Source organism: Leopardus geoffroyi, chromosome B2 (genome assembly GCF_018350155.1).
Source record: "Leopardus geoffroyi isolate Oge1 chromosome B2, O.geoffroyi_Oge1_pat1.0, whole genome shotgun sequence".
Taxonomy (NCBI): domain Eukaryota; kingdom Metazoa; phylum Chordata; class Mammalia; order Carnivora; family Felidae; genus Leopardus; species Leopardus geoffroyi.
The window spans coordinates 119800982-119824805 of record NC_059332.1 but is presented as its reverse complement, the minus strand read 5'-3'; the positions used below and the strand labels follow the sequence as shown (position 1 = coordinate 119824805).

Below are 23824 nucleotides of genomic sequence, written 5' to 3'. Positions count from 1 at the left end.
AAAGTACATGCTTTTGGAGAAGTGACATGGAAGTTCACATTTTAACAAGTGGAAAAAAAATTTCCTTTTACTCATAAATACATTTACCCTATTACATTTGAAGAGTAATTTGTTTTCTCCTCATTAATAGCCTTAGTTGATTTTTAAAACTCGTTTCATTTAGAAATTGTAAAGATTTCTTTAACTTCCCAGTCCAATTGTTTACGTTTGTTCAGAGAGCAAATTCACGGTAGCTGAACTGTCCTTGAAAAGTCAACCATTCACAACAACTTTTATGGCTTTCCGAAACCATGGGTAAAATAAAACATAAATCAAAGGGTTCATGTCTGAGTTATAACAAGCACACCAATAGCAAATCTCATAAGTTTTGGGAGGGGTTATGAGGCCTATAAAAGAATCAATTAATGAGTCAATACTATATGGTGACCATGAAATCATAAATGCTACCACAGTAATACCCAGGGTTTTCACTGCTTTTCACTCTCTCTTGGCCACTCCGGATTTATAAGTAGCTGATGACAATTCTATTTTGCCCCCAGTATCTTCAATCTTTTTAGCCTGTTGTCTAGCCACATGAAAAATATTGCTATACAGAGTTATTATAATAAGAATAGGTAAGAAGAAAGATAGAAAATCTATCAACACCCGGTTTTGATTTACAACGGTCTGAAAACCTCCTACACAGTTGAGGGCACTAGATAATTCCTCTAGCCCATCATCATAGGCACCTGTGTAGAACAGCACCACTGTATACAAGGGGCAGGATCCAGGAGATGCCGATGCATGTCCCCCGACACGGACACCGTGAACTTGGTAGGATAGACCAGAGGCTCAGTAACAGCGATGTACCTGTCGATGGAGATGAAGCACAAGTGGAAGAGGGAAGAGTAACAAAATGCCACATCACAGCACATGTGGAAGGTACAGAAACTTGGCCCAAAGTACCATCAGCCCTCCACAGACCTGACCATGCTGAAGGGCATGACGGTCACCCCCACCAGAAGAAAGTCAGCGCAGGCCAGAGAGGCTATGAGAAAATTGGTTGGAGAGTGCAGCTGCTTGAAATGCAGGATTGAAATCACCACCAGGAGGTTTCCAAAAACGGCCAGCACAGCCCCCAAGCTGAACAGTGTGTAGAGAATGAGCCGGGGTCCGGGCGAGTAGGGGGCTTTCACGCAGGATCTGGTCAGAGTCATGTTCTGGTAGCAGAGCTCTGGGCCGCAGGTGAGGACAGGTGCTGCTCCTGATGCTGCTGTTTACATGTGGAGGATTCTGTGTTTCTTCATTTTCACAGAGGAAGTGGGACTTTACTTCTCAACACATCTGGGAAAAAATCCACAAGGATGTCTAAAGGAATGATCAGATAGGATGTTTATTATATTTTTCAATCTACCATTTTTATGATAAATCTTTTGATTTCTATAATAAAATTAAAATTATATAATAAAAGATTACTGAGGGGTTGATGTCAATTAAAAAACATTTGGTTGCCTTAATTTGATAAAATTTCCTTTTAGTCATAAATATCTTTATTTTCTACCTTTAGCATTTCTCTTTGCAACAGTCATTGATACGGTATGTAACTCTGGGACTGAAGGATCACCTCTTCTTATCCTTATCTCAGCATTGCTTTACTAGGACATGTAGTCCTTCCAGATAAATAAATGCCATCAACGGGAAAGTCCCTGCATGGAATCCCTATAGCATAAGGTGTGTGAACTTGGTAGGTTATTTTCGACAGTGATTTTTAGGAATGTTTTCCTTTATTTATTTTTTCATGTTTTCTTTATTAATTTGAGTGTGTGTGTGCATGAGAGGGAGAGGGGCAGAGAGAGAGGGAGAGGGAGAGAATCCCAAGCAGGCTCCACGCTGTCAGCACAGAGCCCAACGCTGGGCTCCGTCTCAGGAACCGAACCCTGAGATCATGACCTGAGCCTAAATCAAGAGTTGGACCCTTAACTGACTTACCCACCCAGGTGCCCTGATCATTAAAGCCTTTATAACAAATAACTGACAACCTTGAATTCTGAAATTAGCATAAATACCTTTCAAAATTGAATGCAAAATAAAAATATTTTTAGATAAACAAAACCCAAGAATCTTCGTTGCCAGCATACCCACACAAAAGGAAGAAGCTAAAGGAGTTTTCAAGGCAGAAAAAAAACAATCCCAGAGGAAACACTGTAGTGTGGGAAGTAATGAAGTGTGCCACAGAGTGTCAATATCAGAAAAATAAAATGAATGCTAAAAGTAAAAATAAATGTCTCTTTGACTTAAATTATACGCAGAATTAAAATAAACGACCACAGTATCAATAAAATGGCCTAGACAAATGGAGTTAAAGTGTATATTGAAATTTCTGGCAATCTTTTGCATTGCCCTGAATTGGCAAAATTATTAACTTATTGGAGAATTTAATTAATCAGGGATACATATTAAAACTCCAGGATTCCAACAGAATAATGTTAGTCCAATTTATAATTTCATAGGAGAAAGAGTGAATAATAAAAAAGTAATTTAAAATGAGTCCAGATTGATAAAAGAACAAAGACAAAATGTGAAGAATGAAGAAAAATACTAAGATAGTTGACTTAAACTCAAATGCATCAATGATTATAATAAAATAGGAGAAGACTCGTTCAAATTGGTAACAAACTTTTAGGCCTGGATTTCAAACTTCAGGACCAAATCTTTGGTTTTATTTACCCTGAGATTTGGAGAGAAGTCAAACAACCTAACTGCTCAGGAACTACAGGGTAGCTTCTCCGCCACAAATGTGTTTTCAAGATCAGCCTAAACTTAAAATTGAGGTATTTGTGAGATGTTGGGAATTTTCCGTGTTTTATGACATGGGATACGGTGTGTGAATATGACATCAAATTTGAAAAAAGTCTTCCTCAGATTTAACCAAACATTGCTTAAAGTGAGCTTTTCCAAGCATCTGCCACAGACAGATTTACTGACGTGGTGAACAGACCTACTTCCTACTGCTGATTCTGCCCACTTCTTGTCCTGTCACTTTTCCACTTCCCAGCCTTCTGAGGGTGTGATTTCTTGGTATTTTCACCTTTCACAGTTACCTCCCTGTTACTTTCAATGCTCATATTCTTCTTCCTCTTCTCTATTAATGTCATGTGCTCTTGGCCTTCCCCTAGACTCTTGTGTTTTTCGGCCAACTTTCATTCCAACATTTTCTTTTGCTGGAGTTCTTGTCTTAAATCTCCTCAGCTCCCTCTGTTTCATGCTCTAGCGAGGAGTTGAGTTCCTCTTGTTCGCCAGTGCTCTTCCAACAGCAAGGGAATCAGACATCCAATTCAGATCTGACTCAAGCCTGAGATTTGATGTTTAAGGGACATTCTCCTTAGGCCATCTCTCCATTGTGAAATTGACAAAATGATGTATTTATAACAATAACTATCTTTCCAACATGTTTATTTCACTTCACTTCTTCAACATCATGTGGGAATAGCTGCCTGTCATAACGTATTATAAATATTGTCACTGTTGGTTATAATGCAAACGTACAATGTCATATATTTATAGAAGATGATATATTCAACAAATTATGTTTGGACATTTACCTTGGAGGAAAAAAGTTATATCCTTCCTCTACAAACACTTGAATATCTATATCTATATATCTATATCTATATCTATATCTATATCTATATCTATATTTATATCTGTATCTAAATAGATCGATGTTCCCCTGGTACAGATCTGAGTATAAAATACAAAACCATAGGGGTGCCTGGGTGGCTCAGTTGGTTAAGCATTCAACTTTAGCTCAGGTCATGATCTCACAGCTTGTGGGTTTGAGCCCCGCGTTGGGCTCTGTGCTGACAGCTCAGAGCCTGGAGCCTGCTTCAGATTCTGTGTCTCTTTCTCTCTCTGCCCCTCCCCCACTCATATTCTGTCTCTCTCTCTCTGTCTCAAAAATAAATAAACATTAAAAAAATTGTTTTAATTCGAAACCATAAAAATCTAGAAAAACTACTGAATACTTTCATAGTTTCAAATGGAAAATTTTGGAAGATTTAACATAAACTTAAAATTTCCATATAATAAAGTTTAGAAAAGATAAACTTGGAAAAAACTCTTTGGAACGTCTATTGTGTTCTAATTGATTTAGTTGAAATGAGCAAGACAGATTTTTTTTTTTTTCCAAGCACTTTAACCTTAAAAGCCAAAGCCCTATTCAGAAAAGAAAGAGCTGATAGTCACTAGATTTGAGGAAGTTATGCACACTATCAAAATTTCCCTGTATTCCAGAATAAGAGTAGGAAAGATAATTCGATGGCCAAAATAAGGGAGAAAGTGGTGGGGATCTCTGAGACAGGAGCGCCCCATCTCTCCCTCTCTGGGACAGGCTTGAGAAAGGGCAAAAATTGACATGCCAGTGCAGTTGGTTGAATAATAGCCCCTTGAAAGAGATCCATATCCTAATACTTGGAACCTACCACTGTTAATCCTGTTTGGAAAAAAATATTTTTGCAGATGTGACTAAATTAAAAATCTTGACGTGGAGGAATCATCCTGGATTAACTGGGAGGGCCCTAAATGCTATCTCAAGTGTCCTTATAAGAAAGAAGCACAGGGAGCTGACACACACCAAGAAGGCAGTGTGACCACACAGGTAGAGATTGGAGTGTTGGGGCCAGAAGCAAAGGAGTGCCAGCAGCCAGCGGACGCCGGAAGAGGCCAGGATGGCTTCTCCTCCAGACCCTCCAGAGGGCGTGAGACTATGTAGGCACATTGATTTTGGTTCAGTACAACTGATTCCATGTTTCTGCCCTCCAGAATTCTAAGAGAATAAATTTGTGCTGTGTTAAACCATCAGGGGCGGTGGTAATTTGTTACAGTAACCACAGGAAACTAACATAGTCAGGTAGGTTTAAGGGGAAAAGATCCAAGTGCAAGGGAAACTCATTCTCCTTCCTTGTGCAGAACTCACGGGGCAGAAATGGCTACATAGGCTGTCTGTGCATGCAGCTTGAGACAGCACCACAGAGCACCTCACTGCTCTGCATGGTACAAGGACAGTAAAAATTCCTGACCCCTGAGGGTGCCATGGAGTCATGACAGGTCCTCGAAACCCCACCAAATGTTTGACTCCTGTGATGCCACAAGCGTAGCTGAATTCTTCTGAGAAAGGCACTGGAATTGGCCGATAAAAGTAAGAATTAAAGGAGCCTTGCTGTCAGATATGAGGAATGACTACTCTGTGACAGAGGAGGACCAAAGTCCAGAGACCAGGAAGGACATCTTATTGGACATCATTGTAGGTAGATGGTCACCCAGATCAGGTCTCTAATCCACAGAATCACTGTTGATGGGTGACTGACACAGTAGGGAAGGTAGAGAAAACCCAGATTGACAGAGAGGAAGTTTCTATCACCTGGAGGTTAGGGAGCTTGGCCCAGAAATGAGGTAAATTTATAATTGTAGAGCATAGAGAACACAAAATCTGGAGCTAAATTGCTTGGATGCAAATCCCCAGCTCACCATTTACTAGACGTTTACCCTGGGCAAGTGATTAACTTGTAATGTTTCAGTAAAATAGTCACGATGACTTCATGTGTTCTTCTTGCTGTGACGATTTAATGATTTAATACGTATAAAACACTTAGATATAGCAAGTGTTCAAAAGCTGTTTGCTACTGTTATAGTGATAGTTGCTTTAACAATACGGTAGCATGTTTTGCATACCTGAATCTGTGCCCCGTGATTCACGAAGATACTTGTGGGTTTTTCCGGCATTTCTGTAATGTTTTAGGAAGGATTTCTGTAAAACAGGTTGTTAAAAGCCATAACAATCTGATAATGAGCTATTATCCGAAATGTAAGAATATTCATACAAAGATGTTAGGTAGGTGCTCTGCAGTTATAGTAGGCTGAGAAATACCTGATTGCTATGACGAGACAGAGTTGAAAGAGAACTTCAGCATGTTTTCAATATCCTGAAAGTAATTAGCAGAGGCTGAGGGGAGGGGAGAGATGATGGAAGGAGGGAAGGAAAACTAGAGAGAAAATGACAGACTACTCTGACATGACTCAAATCTCCAAGTCTTAGCTGAGGACGCCGAAAAGGAAGGCCTTGAAGGCAGAGAACTAAGAATTAATATCTCAATTTCAACAAAAGTGGCATTTTTCTTGGAGACAGAGGAAAGATTGATGAGGGTACAGTGGCTGTGAAATCTGAAAAAGCTAAAGCAGCATGCCCCTCACTGTGCCACACGTGGGTGGTCTGGAACGCGCGTAAGAGACATCGGATTCGTAGTCTAGAGGCGGCTATTGTTAAGCACATTATGCAGAGTTTCGGGTTGTGTGTACATCCATTTTTCCATTTGGAGATAGATGGCCATTTCATCCTAGAAGACACCTACAGACACAATCCTAATCGATTCGTGTGGAAATGAGGCAGACTACATAGCTACTCTGGGAGAAGTGAGTGGGAAACCCAAATTGACTGAACTTAAGTCTATTGCATCCCATGACATGGGGGCTTATAAGAGAGGTAAAGATAAGTTACAGAAAAATCAAGAAAATTGCCTTCTGTGGTAGTTGAGATCTTCACCTGCTAATCAATATGTTTTCTCTACCTGCATGCACTAGTCATAGGATAAAATCTAAAATGATCATTGGGGTGTTCAAAGCTGTGCAGAGTTTTGAAACTTTCCCTGTTCTTTACATTAATACCTTCCTGGAAGGTATTAAGAGCCTTCTAGATCTGGCTCTCAATCTATACCCCCAGTGAATTCTATGTATTCACCCAATTCTATTAGTTTCTGATGTCATTTTTCACTTTACCCTTTTTACATGTGTCAACTTTAACTCAGAGCACAGTGAACTGTTATTGTTTTACGTCTGTCTCTCATATTAACATGGATACCCCCTGAAGTGCAGGACACATTCCTTGCTTATTCTTGTATCTTCAAGACTCTGATACAAATAGATGCTAAATAAATAAGCATGGACAATGCATGCATGAATGATTGGACTGCACATGAATTTATGGGTATTGTGGGAGGACTTACCCTCTGAATCTTGTGATTACTGAAGCATCTTTGCCTTGTCACTCAAAGAGAATGCTCTCAAATAGCACTTTGGAGTATATTATATGTAATAGGCATTTTCAGTAGAGACCTTTATACCTACAAAGATTTCTTGTATTTTTATTTTGCTAAAATTTTTAAAATGTTTATTTATTTATTTTTGAGAGAAAGAGAAGCACAAATAGGGGAGGGGCAGAAAGAGAGAGAGGGAGACACAGAATCTGAAGCAGGCTCCAGGCTCCAAGCTGTCAGCACAGAGCCCGACGCGGGGCTCGAACCCATGAACCGTGAAATCACGGATGCTTAACCAATTGAGCCACCCTGGCTCCCCGCTAAGAATTTTTTCAGTAATGAATAAGTGTTGAACTTTATATAATTTGCTTTCCTCCTTCAGATATGTTAAAATGGTGAATTGTATTATTTTACTTTCTAATGTTAAGGCAAACTTCCCTTCTTTGTGTCGACTCCAATCATGATGCATTATCATCTCGTATATTTCTAGGTTTGGTTTGTTAAACTTCTGTTCAGGATTTTTGCATTTATTTATATGAGTGAGGTGTCCTTTCATTTATGTTTCTCACATAGTCTCTGTTGGGTTTTAGTATGGAGGCTATTCTATGTCAAAATATGAATTTTAAGTGGAGAATATTAAGTTTCCGCTCTCTATTCACACCTTGCCCTACAGGGACTCCACTTGATTTGCGATGACTTGAGATATGGGATTTGGTGGTGCTTCTTGGGATCTTTTTTGTCATTAACGTCACAGACAGTTTTGTGGGGGGTGGCAGTAAAAGGTAACTAATAAAACACAAGTCACACGATTATCGCTAACTGGCAAAAAGGAATATCCCCTATATCAAAAGCAGGTAATAAAAGACGTTCGATAAGTTGCAAGATAAACAAAATCTTTTGTGGCAAAAGCAAATTTGCCACAGTCTTACGTGAAGTAAAATTCGTATTGGATTAAAAAAATTGGCTCAACTGCATGCCAAAGAGTAAAAATAAAAATGATACTAATAGCTAAGATTTACTGAGCATTTAAATTGAACATAGTACTATTTTATATGTTGTGAGCTTAAAATAAAATGCATATGACAGGGCACAGTGATAATATCTGATAACTACAACAGGGGTATCAGTTAAAAAGATCTTTTCTCCGCCTTAGGAAATAAGAAACCGCTCTGCTTGGTGCGACTGGCCAAGGGCAGAACTTCTCCACGTTTACAAGCTGTTTGCAGCAGCACCATGAGCACCAACTCGTCCCCCTCTGCATCCGAGCAGCTCTGCTACCAGAACGTGACCGGATCCTGCGTGAAAGCCCCCTACTCGCCCGGACCCCGGCTCGTTCTCTACACACTGTTCAGCTTGGGGGCTGTGCTGGCCGTTTTTGGAAACCTCCTGGTGGTGATTTCAATCCTGCATTTCAAGCAGCTGCACTCTCCAACCAATTTTCTCATCACCTCTCTGGCCTGTGCTGACTTTCTGGTGGGGGTGACTGTCATGCCCTTCAGCATGGTCAGGTCTGTGGAGGGCTGCTGGTACTTTGGGGCCAGCTTTTGTAGCCTGCACAGTTGCTTCGATGTGGCGTTTTGTTACTCTTCTCTCTTCCATCTGTGTTTCATCTCCATCGACAGGTACATCGCTGTTACTGAGCCTCTGGTCTATCCTACCAAGTTCACGGTGTCCGTGTCGGGGACATGCATCGGCATCTCCTGGATCCTGCCCCTTGTATACAGTGGTGCCGTGTTCTTCACAGGTGTTCATGATGACGGGCTGGAGGAATTAGTAAGTGCCCTCAGCTGCGTAGGCGGTTGTCAGCCACTTATAAATCAGTTTTGGGTTTTGATAGATTTGCTATTATTTGTCACACCTACTTTTGTAATGATGATGCTGTACAGTAATATTTTTCTTGTGGCTAGAAAACAGGCTATAAAGATTGAAAACATTAGTAGCAAAACAGAAGCATCAGGGACATACAAAACCAGGGTGAGTAAGAGAGAGAGAAAAGCAGCTAAAACCCTGGGTATCACGGTGGTAGCATTTTTGATCTCCTGGTTACCGTACATGATTGATTCATTCATTGATTCTTTTGGGGGGTTTATAACACCTTCTTATGTCTATGAGATACTTTGCTGGTTCGCTTATTATAACTCTGCTGTAAATCCTTTGATCTATGCTTTATTTTACCCTTGGTTTAGGAGAGCAGTAAAACTCATTATAAGTGGTCAAGTATTAAAAGACAGTTCCTCAACCATAAGCCTGTTTTCTTAATGATCCTAAATTTCAAATCGAGGAATCTGTTGCTCGAGTGCGAATTTCCCCAGAACTGTGGCATGAATCACGCTGTATGAAGATGACCCATCAAACTGCAGAGGAGAAATAATGCCACAGTTTCAGTAGCATAATTTTATGTTTTTACTTTCTCAGTGAACACCTTTACGCATTTGAAAGAAATATGTTTACTAAAAAATGGCTGACATAAGTTCATATTTTCTAGTGTCTTCAAATCTGTGCATTCCCTGCTTTGTCAATTGTTAATTATTTTCCTTTTCAAGGCTTCTCGTTAGGCTTACCCTTGTGTCACTTTCAAAGGTTGCCTGGTTCCATGTTCCCTGTGAAAGTCGCACTGTCCCTGTCATCCCTGGACTCTGAGCACTTGACTTCCATTTTAAGCAGCTTGTTTCTTGGGTCTGGTCTTTTTCTGTAGCTCCTATAGTTCTCTGAGGCTTATTTCAGACTCCGAAATGGACTCGTGTTTTATATTTTGGGGCATATTTTATGGAATAATTCTGAACAGATGATGCAATTTCCACACTGGTGATTGTTCTTTCATGGGACTGTTTTCTCACCCTACGCAGTGAGCTATTTTACCTTTCTGCTGTTGTGGAGGGCATTTTTCTGGCATTTTTTTTTCTATAAAAAATATCCAAAGTAGTACATTGTTGATGACAAAAATAAGAATGCATTGCAAGTTATGGAGAAAGAATGGATTATTTAAGAAGTGATGGTGTGGCATACAGCTTTTTGGAAAAGAATGTTAAGCATCTTGCCTCATATCATGAACAAAATCAAAACTAGTATTTCCAGATGTTAAAAAAAACTAGTGTTTTTAGAATTTTTCGTGGTAGAAATCATGACTGAACATCTGTATAGATTCAAGCACTCAATTTAATTTTTTTTTAATTCAAAGGAAACGAAGCCTAGTTCGGGAAAAATTAAAAAGTTACACTTGGAAAAGTCTGGGCAGCACACATGGTGAAAGTTAATAGATTTAAACATGTAAAGGCTTTAACATAACAGTAAGACAAGGTTAACACCTGACTGGGCATGTGACTGGTGATTCCACAGAGAAAAAATATACGAATGTTTAATAAACACATTAAAGTGCAAATCTAAAAATAACTTTTAAATGCTAATGAATGTGTGATATGGTATAATATACCAAATTGGCAAATATTTGAAGTTTCTATAATAGCCGATATTAGAGTATGGGAAATTGGATACTTTCATGCAAGTAGATTATAATTACATACATCTTGGGAGACTATAACTTAGTATCTCCTTTCTGAGAGGAATTAAAAATTTAAGGGGCGCTTGGGTGGCTCAGTCGGTTGAGCATCCAACTTCAGCTCAGGTCATGATCTCACGGCTCATGGGTTCCAGCCCCACGGCTGGGCTCTGTGCTGACCCCTCAGAGCCTGGAGCCTGCTTCAGATTCTGTGTCTCCCTCTCTCTCTGCCCCTCCCCTGCTTGCACTCCCTCTCTCTCTCTTTCTCTCTCTCTCTGTCTCAAAAGAAACATTAAAAAAATTAAAAAAAAAAATTTAAAACATATGTGTCACTTGACTCTATAGCTCCATTTCTAGAAAGTAATCTTAAGAAAGGAGCCAGCCAAGAAAGCAAACATGACAATAACATTCATTGTATAACTTTTAATTATTAACTGGGAAAAGCCAAGGTCAATATGGGATAAATTAAATAAATTATGCTCCACCTATGTAATGGAACATTATGAAACTGTTAAAAAGTGCTAATGAGTTCTGTATAAATTGACATGGAAAAACAACCACAATATATTTTTTGACTAAAATCAAAATAAAACAAGGGCGCCTGGGTGGCTCAGTCGGTTAAGAGGCCGACTTTGGCTCAGGTCATGATCTCGCGGTCCATGAATTCGAGCCCCGCGTCGGGCTCTGTGCTGACAGCTCAGAGCCTGAAGCCTGTTTCAGATTCTGTGTCTCCCTCTCTCTGACCCTCCCCCCTTCATGCTCTGTCTCTCTCTGTCTCAAAAAAAAAAAAAAAACAAAAAAACAAAACAAAAAAAAAAACATTAAAAATAAAATAAAATAAAATAAAAATAAAACAAAACCCAAACACCCTGATTGTAAAACCCCAGATTACATAACAGTATAAGTAATATGGCCCCTACATATGTATATTTCCATATGCTCTTTTAAAGTCTAACTTTATGTATAATGGACAATGTGTGTATATATGGAGGGGTTACTGTGTCATTTATCTTTATCATTGCGGTGTTTGTGATGAAAAATTAATGTATCAAAATTGACATTACTATTTCACAATATCTGTTTTACTTGGGTACTGAGTCAGGTTTGTCTGTTTGCTTGTTTTCATCAAATGAGGATTTTCATCGAGTATATATCCCAGCATATTTTGTCTTACGTAAGGAAACTAAATTGTAGCTGCATTGGTATATTTTAGGAAGTACCTCTTAAAAGTGGTTAAAGTATCTTAAGAGTTACATCTTAATGTTATCAAAATATTTTTAATATTGTTTTGAGTTGCACATTTTCATGGATCACCTTTGTACTTCTCTCTTTGGGGCTGCTGGAATTGAGTGTAATTACAGTTCTGGAGGCAAGAAAAGGTGTTAAGGGAAGTCCTGAGGAGGGTCAGTGGTGCGCTGTAAGGCAATTTCCCCAGGGAAGGCCATTATAGCTTTTTGAAACAAAGGAGAGTGACCTCCTCAGGCAGAAGTGGACCAGCTGCCTCTTCCAGCAGAGAAAGGCTTGTGAGAATTAGAGGGCAGGGGTAATCAGTTTTATCAGGACCTGCCATAGGTCAACATTCTAATATTTAGAATCTTTATTTCCTAACCAATGCCAGAATTTTAGCAAAAGATGCTCTGGGAGTTTGAGAAATCAGCTTGCATGGTAATTCAGCCAGCTATAGAATTGGGCCTGGGGCTTGGTTCTCAGAAACTCAGTGCTATGGCTATGGCAGAGAGGGGATTCTTTCGAAGTATTCAGCGAAGTTCCAATCCTTCATATGGGCCTTGAGCAAAGAATTCAAAGACTCTCAAGCTCATCATTTTCTTTCTCCAGGTTCTCCAGAGCAGTTAAAAGAAACTAACCAATGTATTACACTTCTATTTTAACTAAAATGTGGTATGGCAGCAAATCCTTGGTCACCAGAGTCTCGTCTTCTGTAGGCACTTGATTACAGGTATCTACAATAATAATTTGAGTAAATGTTTTGCCACTGTAGGCTATGGGCTAAAAATTCTCTTTCTACCTCTGGAAATGGGGTCATGAATGCATCAAAGAACCAATTCCAGGAAACCCAGAACCTATTCAGAGAACTCATCTTAAGATTCAATTCCTCTGGAATATAGTTCTTTTATCATTTTATGGACTCGGTCTTTATTTCTGAAGGTATGATCTGTCAGGATTTTTATATTGTCCAGTATTTATACAGCCATAACAGCATTCTTATGCTCATTATGTGAATAGCATATATTTTTTTAATTCTTTTTTCCTTTAAACAGTGTGTCTCTTCTAGACAGCAATAGTGGAGATTTACTATTTTTATGCAGCCTGACAATTTTTGTCTATTAATTGGAGAGTTTAATCCACTTACATCTGATATAAATTTTACATATTTAAGTTAATTCTATTATCTGATATTTGTTTCTCATTTGTTACTTTTGTATTTTGTTTCCCTGTTGCTCCTTTCTTGCCTTAGTTTTTGTTAAAAAAAAAAGAAACACTTTTAGTTACCATTATTTTCTTCTTTGGGCTTCTTATACATGGAGAAATATAATATGTAGACTTAGTAGATTCAATATTATTAGGATGTCCAATCCTTAAATGTTACCAGGAAAATATAACAATCTTAAATATGTATACAGTTAGTGGTAGAATATCTACACTCGTAAACCATAAATGACAAAACTAGAAGGAGAAATGAGCAAATTCACTGTCCTGATCAAATATTTCAGTATGTCTTTCTGTAACTTTTATAGATGAAATTTTACACCAATAACAAAACCACAGGTTTTGTTTTTTTCCTAAAAATTGACAAGGTGATTCTAAAAGTTGTGTGAAACATAAAGACAACAGAATAGCCAAAACAATTTTGGAAAGAACAGCAGGGTGGAAAGCTTACATAACTTGACTTTAATACTTACTATCATGTTTCGGTTAAGACAATCAGGTATGAACCTAAACACAGAAACAAGATCAACAGACTAGAATAGAGAGTCCAGAAACAGGTTCACATGTACATGCTTGACTGGTTTTTGACAAAAGACCAAACATCATTCACTGGAAAAAGAATAGTCATTTCAAGAAATGCTGCTGAAAGTGCTAAATACCCATATCTTACTACTGCTAATGCTACTAAACCTCAAATAATAATAATAATAATAATAATAATAAAATTCCTCACAATATATTTAAAATTAATATGACATGAATCACAAAAGTAAACATTAGGAGTAGAATTACAAGAATTTCAGAAGGAACATAGAAGAAAATAGTTGTGACAATGAGGCAAAGGCTTCTCAGGTAAGAAACAAAGTCGCTAACCAAAAAAAAGTTGAACTTCATTAAAATTAAAACCTTTACTCATCAAAAAAACACTCTCAAGAAATCGAAAAGTCCAACATTCATAACATATATTTAGAAAGGACTTGTACCCAGTCCACTCAGTAGTAATAAGAACTCTTAAAACCCAATTACAAGTGGGCAAAAATGTTAATGAATAGTTCACCAAAATGGATACATCAATGGCCAATAATAACATGAACAGATTCTTAATATCACCATTCATTTCACTAAAAGCATCGCGAGATACTGCTAATCTCCTGGACTGTTTAAAACAAAAAGAAATGGGAATACTGGTATTGAAGACAACTTGGAGCAGGTGGAATGCTCACAGATTGTTTTGGGGCACGTAAAATGGTGCAATTACTTTCCAAAACAGTTTGTAGTTTCTTGTACAGTTAAACATAAGGTTCCGATATGATCTAGCAATTCTGCTCCTAGGTATTTCCCAGAAACACATGAAAACATATGTCTACGCAAAGAATTACACATGAATGTTGATAGCGAGTCTGTTACTAATAACCCCAAAGTAAACACAATAAATGTCTATCAACAGGTACATGGATAAAGTAATTGTGATTTATTCATATAATTGATTGCTATTTAGCAATAACAACGAACCACTAAATATCGCCAATAAACGGATGAATCTCCCAGACATTAAGCTGAGAGAAAGAAGGTCACAGAAGAGTACATGTTGTGTGATTCATTCCCTGAGTGATTTTTAGACCTCACAAACTAATCTGTAGTAGTAGAATGAAGATCACTGGTTGCCTAGGGCAAGAGAAGAGAAATGGGTGAGATCTACTACAAAAGGCTCAGGAAGTTGCTGCGGCATTGAAAATGTTCTATATTTTGATGGCAAAGATGGATCTATTTATTGTAAGTCATCAGCCTGAACACTGTAAAAGTGTAAATTTTCCATACACAAATTATCCCTCATAATGAAAAAGCTGGTTTTTAAAAATGACCAGAACTCATTTATTTAAAAACAAAAATCTTTTTCAAAGCCGAAAGCTGAGCTCTGTTCTAGAAAGCTAAGACGAAAAAGAACTTTGTCAATGGTAAAATCTAAAGTATACTGTAGGAATATCCGCATTCCAAAGATTTTTCGTCTTTAATATCTTCCCAACAGTTCCCATTTAGAAACAAACTACCAAATAAACAAAAACAAAAAGCCTTGGGGCGCCTGGGTGGCGCAGTCGGTTAAGCGTCCGACTTCAGCCAGGTCACGATCTCGCGGTCCGTGAGTTCGAGCCCCGCGTCGGGCTCTGGGCTGATGGCTCAGAGCCTGGAGCCTGTTTCCAATTCTGTGTCTCCCTCTCTCTCTGCCCCTCCCCCGTTCATGCTCTGTCTCTCTCTGTCCCAAAAATAAATAAACGTTGAAAAAAAAAATTTAAAAAAAAAAAATAAAAAGCCTTAGCAGAAACCTGCTTTTTAGGTGGACATATACTTCCTTTATGTATTTCCATGAAGAAAACGCTATATTTCTATACCCCCATTTTTCCAAATCAGAATTATTAAAACTCAACCTTAGACATTCCAGATTTTAATAAATGATTATGCATTTAATTTCTTTAACACAAACCAACAATGAAAAGGAGAAAGAGTTTATTTGAAGGTTTTAGTGACAAACGGGAATCATAAATAAATGGTTCTTACAAAAATGATAATGTAGTCTCCAGTAATTGGTAAGAATGAACAATATGGCTTTCAAGTTCTATACAAAAGTTTTGAAGGAGAGGCACTATTTCTTTTTCTTTTTCATGAAAAAGTCAGATGTCATCTGGAAATTAGAAGAGTATAAACTTATTTTTAGCCTAAAGATAATCATTATTTAGATTTTTTTTTTCTTTCCACACCTTGCACTATGGGGATTCAATCTTCAGGGCTCTGGGTATTTGGAATTATTTGGCTACTTTCCTGAGGGGGCAGAGTGATTTGGGCATTGATAAAGCTCTGATAAATTTAGGGGGAAAATGCTAATAAAAAGTGGCATTATGCATACATCACATAACAGCTCTTTGATGACCAATGCTTCTCAGATATGAACCAGTAGGCGATACGGGGAAAATATTTTTTAATTAAAATAAACAGCATCTTATGTAAAGATGAAAACTAACCGCTTATTCATTACAAAGTGAAATATTTTATAAGGTGAGGATATAAATCAATCACTTTTTAAACATGAAAATAGGGAATTTTACTCACAAAAAAATAGGGAAAGAATGTACTGGCAATTACTGGTATGTTGTATGTATCTTTTTTTTTTTCCCTAAGGATTTTTGAAAACTGGAATGCCACTCTTAGCCGTAGAAGACAGTTTCCCGGGTATCGAAACGAAGAATCATGAGCAGTGATTTGCTCCCCCCTGCAGCTGGGCAAAAGTGCTTTGAGAACCTGCATAGATCCTGTGTCAAAACTGCCTACTCACCAGGCCCCCACATGATTCTCTATGCAGTGTTTGACTTTGGGGTCACGCTGACCATATTTGGAAACCTCTTGGTGATGATTTTGATTCTTCATTTCAAGCAGCTGCACACACCTACAAACTTTCTGATCGTGCCCCTGGCTTGCGCGCACTGACTTCTTGGTGGGGGTGACTGTCATGTCCTTAAGCACAGTGAGGTCCGTGGAGAGCTGCTGGTACTTTGGGGAGAGTTACTGTAAATTTCACTCTTGTTTCGAAGGGTCTTTCTGCTACGCTTCTATCTACCATTTGGGTTTTATTTCTCTCGATAGATACATGGCTGTCACTGACCCTCTGGTCTACCTGGGAATCACCTTCCTGTGATAGCTTTTGCTATCACTGATAGGCTACCAGTGATAGCTTTCCTGATTTCATGGGTGCCATGCTTCATTGATCCAATAATCAATGCCTTCTTGGGTTTCATCACACCCACATATATTTATGAAATATTGGTTTGGATTGCTTACTATAACTCAACAATGGACCCCTTAATTTATGCTTTCTTTCATCCTTGGTTTCAAAAAGCCATCAAACTGATGGTCACTTGGCAGAGAAGATCTTGAGAGAGAATTCCTCAACAATAAATATATTTTCTGAGTAAGTGTAAGTGATAGATTGAGAATAGATTCACAATGAACATGGCATTGGGAAGAAGAAAAATGAATCATAACTGTGCAAGATCTTCTCATGTGACATAATCGCAGTATGCTTCAGTTTTGACCCAAACACTTAAATTCAGGCTCACAGTTCAAGTTCATAGTTCTTTGGTAAATGCAACATCAAAACCCATTTGTGGAAGGAAACGGCACGGCCTTGGAGCCAGAAATGCCTGGACTGCAATGCCAACTTTGCCATTTAGCACCATGACCTTAGGCTGCTTCATTTCCTCTGAGCTTAACTGTACTTTTCTGCTTACTAATCACTCCCTGGTAGGATTTTTCAGAAAGATTAAGACAAGAATATAAAGGACCTAGTATATTTTTGTTATTCTAACCCTGCCTTTGATTACTTTATATTAGTTCAGCTCAAGCTATATCTTCTCTTTGTTTCCTTGTAATATTTTTTTAATAAACTGTAAATACAACTAAGAGACACTTAAGGAGGCAGTGGCTCTTTGCTCTGACAGGGTAAAGGAATGGGTCTGCACTGCCTGGTGTTCAGATTGATGGGTCCAAACGTGTGATTTCAGAGTCAGAAAAAAATCAGTCAAGAGACATATCTCTTAACTGTAATATCAATGCAGGCATTTACAATGGGAAAGATAAATGGCATCATAAAAAAACATTTATTCAGTTAGCTTCTTCCTGGTAAGTCTCCGCATAGAATTACAGTAGGCTTCAGAAATTTTGCCAGTTAACATATGTTTAAAGAAAGGGTTTTAAGATGGTCATTCATCATGTTACGATTAATATTCAAATTAATTTATGTTTTATTCATGAAATTGAACTTTGTTCCAAAAACTACTTACAGAAGCCTTCAAGGATATAGGTGAAAATGTAAATTAAAAGTATGTTCAAAAGGAGAAAGAAAACTGAAATATAGGGCATAAAAAGAAGCCAAGAAAGAATCTGCAAAATACGTTTCATATGACCCACAAACTTGGTTCATGGGTGAAAAAACAAAGCTGCACTAGTCATGCAATTCACCATGGATAAACCAAGCCAGTTATTTCAGAGACTTTTCTTGGTACTAAGACTGAAGGGTGCTTTATACCCCACGAACAATGTGATACGTCACTTGATGTTGTTACAGCTCTACTTTTATTGCCATCAGACACGGAGATTTTTTTTTAAATATTTTTTTAACATTTATTTATTTTTGAGAGACAGAGAGAGACAGAGCATGAGCAGGGGAGGAGCAGAGAGAGAGAGGGAGAGACACTAAATCTGAAGCAGGCTCCAGGCTCTGAGCTGTCCGCACAGAGTAAGACATGGGGCTCGAACTCACAGACTGAGTATCAGATCTTGGGAGCAGGAGTGAATATCTATCAGAATATTCTTGCTGTATTTTTCAAATTTCTAGAATAATTTACATCAACAGTATCTACTACACAACTTTTCTGTTCTTACACAAATGCTGTGAAGTGGGAAACCTTTCCTGAAATAGTGTATCATTTCCAATTCTACTGTGCTTATGAGAAACTCTCTTATCTCTCTCTTGTCTTTATTGGATTTTGTATATGATTAAAGGCACCCTAGAATGTTTAGTATCATTTTACCCACAACTCTTCAGTTCCAACACTGAATATCGTCAATGTCTTACGATCCCAGTGGTTTTAGTGTAACGACGTTTTCTCATTCTGTTCCACAGCTAGAGAATCCTCCTCCGGACTCATTTTAAAGATAAAGAAGCTAAAACAAAAGTGTTTAAGAACTCTGGTGAATATCATAAAGCTTCTGGATTCAAGCAAGCGCTTTCAACATCTAGTTTAATACATTTACACTTGTCTTTTCTCTCTCTCTCTCTCTCTCTCTCTCTTTTTGGGGGGTAGCCTCTCAAATAGATTCGACAAACCATTCCATTTTTACCACTTTCTTCCTAGACCAACATACTATGGTACTTTTATAAGTGTTTGAAACTTTCGCTTGGAAGACACCAGCTACTTCCCTCATTGTCCTCTGCTGTGAACTTATTCTGGTTGCGTGCTGCCTTTGCTATTGGCCTTTGCATCAGTGAACATTTATTAAGTGCTTCTGTCTGGTATGCAACATGTGGGCTCTGGAACTGGAAAGATATAACAATAAAGCCTTTTCATTTCATAAATGAATGATTTCATAAATGAAATGAATAAATCATTTCAACCTAATGATGATGTATCCATGTCACGGAGCCCTCTCACTGGGTGCATGGGATCCCTTACCTGCACTCTCAGTCTTCTCAACAACCCTGCAAGAGGGCCAATGTTATTACTTCTGTTTCCTAAGTGAGGAGCCTGAGGCTTAAAGAAGGGAGTAGAAGGCCAAGGTAGCGTATTTGTGCAACAACAGGATCTTATTCATAGCCAGGCAGAGAGTAAGTGCAGCAAACACCAACTATTCTTCCTTACAGAGGAGACTGTGGCCCGACCTCTGTATTCAGGTCATTGGGAGCCATTTGGAACACGGGACTTTCCTTCTACCAAGGGCAAGTGTGAGCATCATAAAGAAAAGTGCAAAGTTCTTTGGGGAGATGGGGACGTCGGAAGGAGTAATTGATTTGCTCTGGTGTAACACAATTTTTTTTTAACATTTATTTATTATTGAGAGACAGAGACAGATGGAGCATGAGCATGGGATGGGCAGAGAGATGGGGACACACAGAATCTGAAGCAGGCTTCAGGCTGAGCTGTCAGCACAGAGCCCGACGCGGGGCTTGAACTCACAAACCACGACATCATGACCTGAGCTGAAGTCAGACGCTTTACTGACTGAGCCAGGCACCCCTATAGTGTAACATTTTAATCCATAGTTTTCCACTCATCTATACTCCTTCATTCTGGAAATAGTATTTTTTTTTTAATGTTTATTCATTTTTCAAAGACAGAGAGAGACAGAGCACAAGCAGGGGTGGGGCAGGGGTGGGTGGGTACACAGAATCTGAAGCAGGCTCCAGGCTCTGAGCCTGTCAGCCCAGAGCCAGATGCAGGGCCCAAACTCACGAACCGCGAGATCATGACCTGAGCCGAAGTTGGATGCTCAACCGACTGAGCCACCCAGGGGCCCCTTGGAAATAGTATTTGACTGTACAAAGCTTTTCCCCCTGAGACTGAAGGGAGGGCCATTCAGATAAACTGTATCTTAACTGCTAAGTCAGGGTTGGCCTACACATCATGCACAACCATGATCTTGTTGTTTTTTTATACTATTCATTCTTTGGCTCCTTTGCACCTTTTCTCCACACAAATCCCCCCATCTCATCTAATCATTGTTGAGATTAGAAGTTTCATTTTCTTTTTTCCACGGATCAATTGTTAGTACGTTATTATGAGTAACAGTATGATTATGTTTGCTCGTGTATTTAACAGTCCCTTGCAAAGTCTCTCTTTGTTTTTCCATGTACAAAGATGAAAACAATAGAGCTTGTAGAAACATTTCTGTATGTCCTCCTTTCTCAGGAACCGCCACGATCATTGTGTCCATGACATTACTCTCTGCTTTCTAGTGATCTGTTGTTCATAGTTGTCTATCCCAAAAAACTTCATGACTTAGGAGAATGTCCCTCTTGTTCTTCTTTATACCCCCAGCTGGACCTTACACTGTACTTGGAAATAATGGATAATCAATAAATGTTTACTGAATAAATAGATGTGTATTCATTTAAATATAGAACATTTTTAATAAGTTTATATTGAGTGTGCCTGGTCACATTGAGAAAATAATAGAATTTCCTTCAAGCTCTATTGATAGGAATGGCTCTTACCTCTTTAAAAACCTTATACTAAGGGTTTTTTGGGTTGTCTTTCTCTCGACTCTGATTTTCCAGTCGATTGATCCTATCTGACCGTTCGGATTCTGTATGGATCATTCTTTATGCCTCAGTGCTTATTATTATCAATGCTGCAAAAACATACACGCTTATTTGTAGTATACGAGTGTGACCATTCATGGTTATGAATTTTATTTGAATTACCCTCTGACAAGAGTCTCATTCCCTAACTATAGGGCATTGGTGGTTGAATTCAAGGGACACAACAATCCCAAATCCAAACATGTATTTTTCTACACTCCCGTTACCACCTAGACATTAGACTGTGAAGGTAGACTCCTCATGGCTTGAAACTGAAAGTTATCTTTAAAATAATCTAAATTTGGGGCGCCTGGGTGGTGCAGTCGGTTAAGCGTCCGACTTCAGCCAGGTCACGATCTCGCGGTCCGTGAGTTCGAGCCCCGCGTCAGGCTCTGGGCTGATGGCTCAGAGCCTGGAGCCTGTTTCCGATTCTGTGTCTCCCTCTCTCTCTGCCCCTCCCCCGTTCATGCTCTGTCTCTCTCTGTCCCAAAAATAAATAAACGTTGAAAAAAAATTTTAAATAATCTAAATTAAACCATCCTCTGTTGGATGCAGGCTGCGGCTTATGTAACCCCCACAAGGTCTGATTGCAGGCATCTCGTGAATTCGTGTAGAGTGTCGGCCACACTCCAGCAGCATCCAGGTGTGCACAGGGCCGGAGTCGATGCACCCTCTTGTCCTCCAACACAGGCTCACAGTACAACCGCTCCTTCCTGAAGGTTGCCTCAACTCTCCTCCATTCGATCTGGCTCACCTGGTTCTATAGATTCATGGTCTGCTCAAATATATACACAGACACATGGGGTTCTCAGTTAGCTTTGAAGAATTTTACAGGACTTCAGTTACAATGACAATTTTAACCAGAATTAGAATCCTGGTTCAGAAAAGAAAGTCCCTGAGAACTGGAAAAGAATTTCTCCATGGCCTTCGAGGACAAGTACTCTGAGGAGCAGCGTGATGCCGGCATGATGGCCATCCCTTAATTTTAAGCTGTTTCTTGGTGGTCCCTGTTTAGGAGCTTTTAAGATTTTCTTTTTGTATTTGTTGCATTGCTGCCTGTGTGATCTTTTTTGTTTGTCTGTCCTCTTCGCATTTTCAATGTGAAGCCTCGGACCTTTCTTTTACCCAGAAAAAGCTTCCCCTACAATTGCTTTCAATATTTCCTTCCATTTACTCTTTGTGATTGCTCTTTCTGGAGCTTAGGATTTTTCCCAGGCTCTGTTGGAAAGAACAGCTCTTACGTCTCTGGTAACCTTATACTGTGTGTATCTTGGGTTGTGCTTTACTCTGGTTTTTCAATCAATTTGATCTCATCTGGTTTTTATCTTTCAGAAATACTTTTGGGGACAAGTCCTCCCCAGACTGCAAAGGCTCCTCCTGATCCAGCTCTTGAAAGATCAATGCAAGGCTGGGGCACCTGGGTGGCTTGGTCGGTTAAGCATCCGACTTCGGCTCAGGTCATGATCTCACGGTCCGTGAGTTCAAGCCCCGCGTCAGGCTCTGTGCTGACAGCTCAGAGCCTGGAGCCTGTTTCAGATTCTGTGTCTCCCTCTCTCTGACCCTCCCCCGTTCATACTCTGTCTCTCTCTGTCTCAAAAATAAATAAACGTTAAAAAGAAAGAAAGAAAGAAAGAAAGATCAATGCAAGGCTAAGGAGGACGTCTCCAGGGCTGGCTCTGCCTGTCAGCATAGCTTGCATTCTGACCGTCATTGCCTCTGTCTGCTTTACAGTTTTTTTACTGTGTTGAAATATCAACCCTGACTATTGAGCTGGAAATCAAGTGGTCACATGCTGAAGAGCACTTCATCAATGATAAATTTATTTTAGGTCATGAATGCTTAAATAGGGGAAATTTAAGAATGAATTCAGAATTACCGAATGATCGTTTAATTAATTATCATTTGTTTCTAAGAAATGAATGCGATCTCTCAAAATGTGTGGTAGGGTGGTGGGACGTATTCTTCAAATTAGTCAGGAAAAGCATGAAGGAATGAGTTTCTGGTCATCAGATTCATCCTTCCTGCTTGCTAGTTTAATTGGAAGTCTGACTCATTGAATATGTTACTAGATTTGAGACAGTCTGAGCTTGGTTACATCACAAACATCAAATGGCTTCACCATTCTATCTACTAGAGCAGGCAAACACCCTTTGACTCTCCCTTACTCATTTTTAATAACACTCTAAGCAAATCTTACTGCTTTCCACTCAACTTCCACTACTTATAAGCCCATAATAAATTCTAGCTAATTCAGATTAAAATTTTAAAATCACACCCAGTTCCATATTCTTTCAGTGGTGTCGAGGCCCAGGCCCTTGGGCCCTAGAGTACAGAGGAGTGTAAATCTACTTTTCATTCTTTCTTCCTCTCTCCTTTTCTGCTTCTGCTTCCACCCGCCCTCCAGAGCAGGGCAGCAAGGGAATAAGGAGAATATTACTAATGGGACAAAAGCTGTCCTCAAGCCTGGTAGGGTCACTGTCTTGGTGGACAATGCCCTGAATGTGCCAGGTACCTAAGTGGAGGCTCTGTGATGAGGTGTATACATGACTTCTTCTGGGGGGCCGGGGAGCCTGCCCGCCATCTGGTCCCCTGATATCGGTGAGCCACACCAGTTGAACTTCCAACTCCTCCTTAGAGTCTGTCCATGAAGGGAAACCTTATAGACCTTTCTTTCTAGGGTCTCTCCATCCAGGGAACCACTCCATTGAAGAAGGTACTGGCAAGATGATTCAAACTGATTCCCTGTTTAGATCTGCTTATCCAGTAGCCCTGCTGACCTCCCCCGTCTTCATGTCAAGTAGGGGAAAGTAGAGTTGGAGGAAGATGGCTGTGAGGCAGACAGGCCAGCAGGAAAAGAGGCCTGTCTTGTCACCTTCTCAGGTGGCACTGATGCATGCCAGGGAGCAGAAGGATGGACTGTGTCCTGCAGGGCTGCCTGAAGAACCCGCATACGCACTGCACAAGAGG

At 39.3% G+C, this 23824-nt stretch overlaps 1 protein-coding gene and 1 pseudogene across 1 annotated transcript; one reads left to right on the top strand and one right to left on the bottom strand.

Moving 5' to 3' along the window:
• Window positions 1–201: 201 nt before the first annotated feature.
• LOC123609954 lies at window positions 202–3134 on the bottom strand (annotated as a pseudogene).
• Window positions 3135–8300: 5166 nt separating this feature from the next.
• Window positions 8301–9326, top strand: LOC123609816 (trace amine-associated receptor 6-like). The gene has a single exon (XM_045500879.1). It carries the CDS (start codon window positions 8301–8303, stop codon window positions 9324–9326), a length of 1026 nt encoding a protein of 341 aa, XP_045356835.1.
• The last annotated feature ends 14498 nt before the right edge of the window (window positions 9327–23824 follow it).

Bases quoted from the DNA above. Each gene is read 5' to 3' on its own strand.
- LOC123609816 (XM_045500879.1), top strand. From the start codon at position 8,301: ATGAGCACCAACTCGTCCCCCTCTGCATCCGAGCAGCTCTGCTACCAG.